General features: G+C 36.9%; 1 protein-coding gene across 1 annotated transcript; it reads right to left on the bottom strand.

The window, feature by feature from the left end:
- Nucleotides 1-6: 6 nt before the first annotated feature.
- LOC148938878 (CD109 antigen-like) lies at nucleotides 7-4,869 on the bottom strand (the record flags this gene model as incomplete). Its single annotated transcript, XM_089107477.1, has 2 exons — nucleotides 7-207; nucleotides 4,619-4,869. Coding segments are annotated over 2 exons (360 nt in total), but the record flags the coding sequence as incomplete, so codon positions are not given.
- Nucleotides 4,870-5,106: the final 237 nt, after the last annotated feature.

The raw sequence follows: 5,106 nt of genomic DNA, 5'->3' as shown, positions 1-5,106 counted from the left end.
TGGAATAATGATTCAGCCAATAGTTCCATCGCTATCAAGCAAGCTGCTCGATCGGTTGAATGTAGCTCCTAGTCAAAGAACATGGAATCATGCTGTTTTTACTGAACAAGTAGAAAAGCGACCATTTGGGGCAGACCAGTCAATATTGTTTCACAGAATAGTGTGAAGCTCAGCCAAGTACCACTGCCACAAATAAGCCAAATGTTGCTGCAAATGGACGAAAGAAAGGAAGAAAATACACAAAAAATGAAAAGCATTATACATAAATGACTATTCTCTTGCATTGCTAATAGCTAATCTAGCAAACATTGATGTTCAATATATTGGGCACATGAGTTCCAAATAGCCGTATTGCATTGCCACTTACTTAACTGAAGCAGAGAATGTCGAGGTAGAAGCCATCCAGGAAGAAGTTAATAGTGCATGCAAGAGTCTTGGTCAACAACCAATGTCCTATTTGTTAAAGTCCGTAAAAAACATGTCAAGTTGAAGCAGTTCATGTAGAAAGGAATTTTGCCATGGTTGCAGCAGTAGCTGCAATCTAGTAAAAGACAAACACGCACCATAATAACAAAATAATGGCCCAGAAACCGCTAAAAATGGTGACAGATCGAAACACGAAGAACACCACTGGAACTAATTGGCCGAAAACCCTGGAAATAAAAATTAGAGGCCCTCGACTTGAGCAACAAGAAAAATACATTTGCTTGAAAAACAACGAAAGTGGTTGTAACCACAAAATGTTGCTTCGGAAACTTTTTTTTGTCTCTCCTTCTCCGCAGCTTGCTGGGCACTGGAATATCAGAGAGCTGTTTAATGGCTCATTTTAAAGGAAATTCCTACATATACTCGCTTTTAAAATTAACAAAACATAATATTTAAAAGCAAATCAATTTTTTACAAAAACTGCATTTTCATATACAAAATGTTGGTATACTTTGAAGTGTCTGGTGACACTGTAGTTTGTTGTTTACTTACAGATAAGAACCAACTCTAGCCCATAGTAACTGAACATATTAAATAAATCACCACGTTCATGACGATGCATCACGGCTGCAGTGGTAGTTGAAACCTAGTAAAAGACGAACACGTTCCACAATAACAAAAAATAGACCGAACCCCCTAAAAATGGTGTCAGATCGAAACACGGTGAAAACCAATGGAACTACCTTGGCCGAAAACCCTATATAGGAAAATTACAGTCCATTGACTTGAGCAAAAGGAAAAATCCATTGGCTTGAAAAGTAAGAAAAGCGGCTGTAACCACAAAATTCTGCTTCGGAAACATTTTTTTTCCGTTTCTTTTTCTCCACAGCTAGCTGGGCACTAGAATATCATAGAGAGCTGTTCAATGGATCATTTTAAAGGAAATTCCTACATATTTTCGCTTTTAAAATACAAAACACAATATATAAAATAAAATCAATTTTTTTACCAAAAACAGCATTTTCGTATACAAGATGATGGTATACTTTAAAGGGTATCTTGGGTGACAACGTAGTTGCTTCTTTAGTTATAGTAATTAAGTGATAAATAATAGCTGGTGAACAAATAAAGCAATGACGTTCACCACCCATTTACTTGACCTTATTATCCGATAGCCATTATCCGTAAAGAAAACAAAAGTTACTCCAAATCTTCAAAACAACTTAATTAACTTAAATAATTAAGTTATAATTTAGTTGCTCCAAATAACTTAATTAACTTAAAGCAATTAGGTTTGAGTTAATTAGTAAATTAGATAAATAAGGCAATTAGTTTATTAAGTTAATAGAAATTAATTAAGTATCATAATTACTAAAATAACAATAGTTATAAATTAATAGTAATACAATTAAAACATGAATAAATAAAACAAATGCAACATAACACATTTATGTGTACTATTTAGTTAGTACATTACTATATAGTTCACCACTATATTCTATAAAACATAAATATTTTGGTGATCACAGTTGTTGCCACCACGATATTAATATTTTTTGGTCGCTTCTGATGATAACCTGTCCCTTGTGGAGTAGCTTGTGTTTTCTATGCGGATCGGATAATCGGTAATGAGCGTCGTTGCTTTGTTTATTCACCAGTATTCCCGTCAACTTCTTCTAGACCTCTTCCTTTCTTTCTTGTTAAGTGACTGTCACACTATGTCTCCAATTTATAGATTCAACTTTTTAATTGAATACATCAGTAACTAAGCTTTCGGAATTCAAGGTACTTAAACCAGAGCTTAAAACCAACTGAGTCACACCAGTGATAACTCGTCCTCCATCCTTCTCTGCATAACGCTACTACTTTAGCAACCTCCTAAGAAATCACTAAAGAGTTTTGTCTTTATTCACCTCATCCAGGGCACTGGCCTTTCTCTTCGCCCCTTGCAGGATAGTCGGAGTAGTTATTCGATACAAAGGTATCTCCATCCTGAGACCATATTCCTTGATATAGAAAAAAAATACACCTTTGCTACCAAAATAACATTCTAAAGTCTTGCCACCCGGAAAATCGTATCTGCCTCCGCTAAAAATTCACCAAGCAAAGAAGTCATAAGCACCACAATACTTAGACAAATATGTATCATAAAGAAGCCAAAATTTAAATCATAGCCATCTTTTTTGTCAAAAATCAAATATAATTCAAAAAATACGCGAAAACTTCTTGATTAATTTTTCTCTAAGAGTTCTTTGTCAATTCTTCAAATACAATGGATTAATTTTTCTATTTTTCAATATAATCTCCGTCAAGGTCGGTGCACTTCTTCAGGCGGTATTTCCGTTTAGATCATTTCTAAAGAAATCTCGCAACTGCTGTAAGTTATGTTTTTGCTGCATGTTTGCTTCATAAGTGCAATTAGAATTATCACCTTTAACTGTTCTTTGGTCTTGGTTAATAAGAAAGAGTCAGATGAGACCGTCCTAGCCGAGGGGATTGGTGCGCTGGTTTTAGGATCTTTTGTCTGAGGGGAAAGGGTTCGAATCCTAGTGTACCCAATTATTTGATTTGGGACGCTGGTCAGTGGCGTAACTCTGTAAGCTCAGCCAGAGTCGACGCAGCTCTAAATGGGTACCTGAAAAAATCTGGGGAGTGTAAACGGGAAGGGTGTTCGAAAGCACAGGATGGTTGGCCACAACCCCTCATTGCACTTCCTGGCTGAAGGCCAAGAAACGGAGATCAGCACCGCCGGTAGAGACTCTAAAGTCCAATGCCGTATTCTTTACCCTTTTTTTAGACGAGACTGGGTTAGGGCTAAAGGTGAATGTAGCAGCAATTCCCACTGAAATTCTCTCAAAACTTCTTTTGCAACGGGTAAAGAATGGACTGGGGCGTAGTCTCAATGAAAAAGAATTCCATGATAGAGCTTACCTGGACGTTTTTAGCCAATTCGGCTCTCGATTTCCTCAATGCTTCTACATAATAGGCTTCTGTCACATTTTTTCAACCTTTTAAAAAGTTTACAAGTACAACTCCTTCAGAATCTTAGAAAACAATTGCCATTACCTTGTCGAAAGACCTCTCAAATTTGAATTCGATTGGCTCAAATGATCCGCGTGGAAGGCATTGTTCATTGTTCGCTTCAGTCTCAGCATAAATTGCAGCTGATAATCACTTCTAAGATTTAACTGATCAGGACACGACACTTTTGGGACATATCGAACCGAAAGTTTCCTGAGGCCTAAATGGTAATGCAGAACTGAACAAGCTGAATCATCCGATATGCCCATAGTCTGAGGTATCTGATAAATTGTTAACCTCCTATCTTTGTCGACTAGACTCCTGACAGCACCAACGTTTTCGAAAATTTTCGAGGTTGTTGATCTTCCACAACCCTTATCTTCACCAGCCTCTCTACCATCCTGAAATCTTTCAATGCGTTTATGAACGTAAACTATCTTCGAAGCATGAGCCCCATAAACCTTACGCCAATGCTTGAATAATCTCTGTTCCTTTCCATCTTCAGTAAAACATTCCAGGTTAGTTCTTATCTCAGAAACTCCAGGCTAAAGACTGGTCTTTAGCCCCATCACTTTAGTCTTTAGCCCAGGCTAAAGACTACCTTTTATCCCCCATCACCTTAAAAGCTTCATTTCCAGGCAAACACTGTTACTACCAATCGTTAAATAGCCAAAGTTTTTTCCGACTGACTTTCCCTTTCCGGTTCTGTTTGGCAGTCGTGTTAGCCAAATACAAAATTGGCTATTGTATTCAGTCCACTATTTAAAACAAATAAACATTCTATTAGGGGGGGGGGGGTGTCAAATACCACCCAGCTTCCTTGAGTTTGCCCTTACTACTACTAAAAACTCGGCACATTGTTAAGAGGCCTAAGTCAGACACTACTTTAAACACTCATCCTCCATCACCCTCAGTTCAAAAGTCTTGCATTGGCCAACCCCGAGAAATCGAATACATCCAGGGCATATGAGTGGCACTTTTAACTTACACCTATTCAGTACACTAAAACCAAATGCACCATAAACAGCAGCGTTTGGTGTATCAACGCCAAGTTTCAACCCTAAAATTATTCTTTGACAATTGTTTTTGAAAAGTCTACCATTGATTCCTCACTATTCTTTAGTACTATTAAGGTGACGACACATATGAAAACAATAGAAAAATTACATACTTAGCCTTTACTGAAGCAACAACTTTAGAATCCTTAAAGGTAGCAAATGGGGGCAGATCAATCGAAACTTCAAACTTAGGGAGGACATATTCAGCAACTTCGAAATTCCTTGAAAATCGCTGTCCTGAGGCAATAACTGTGATGGTCCAATCACCGTAAACCGGCTTATCAGAGAGTTGCAGTTCACCAGAAAACACGCCTTTTGTTGTTAATACACGACTCCATTGTTTTATTCTATTATCTTTTCCGTCCTTAAACGAAAATCAACCAATGAATAAATAGCAGTATGGGTACAATTCATAGAATTTTAATAAAAAAATTAACACTCAATTTAACAACAAGTTCACTAAAGCAGAAAAAAAATGCTTAAAAAAGCGGCCAGTTGGAGATCATTCGTGACAATTTATCTTATTAATTAAAAAAAAAAGAAACAAATACAGAGGGTAACAAAAATAATAATAAAAAAGGGGAAAAAGAAAAAAAAGACA

Source organism: Artemia sp. Qi Xiang Cuo, unplaced genomic scaffold, assembly GCF_049724085.1.
Source record: "Artemia sp. Qi Xiang Cuo unplaced genomic scaffold, ASM4972408v1 HiC_scaffold_136, whole genome shotgun sequence".
Taxonomy (NCBI): Eukaryota; Metazoa; Arthropoda; class Branchiopoda; order Anostraca; family Artemiidae; genus Artemia; species Artemia sp. Qi Xiang Cuo.
This window is presented reverse-complemented; position numbering and strand designations above follow the sequence as displayed.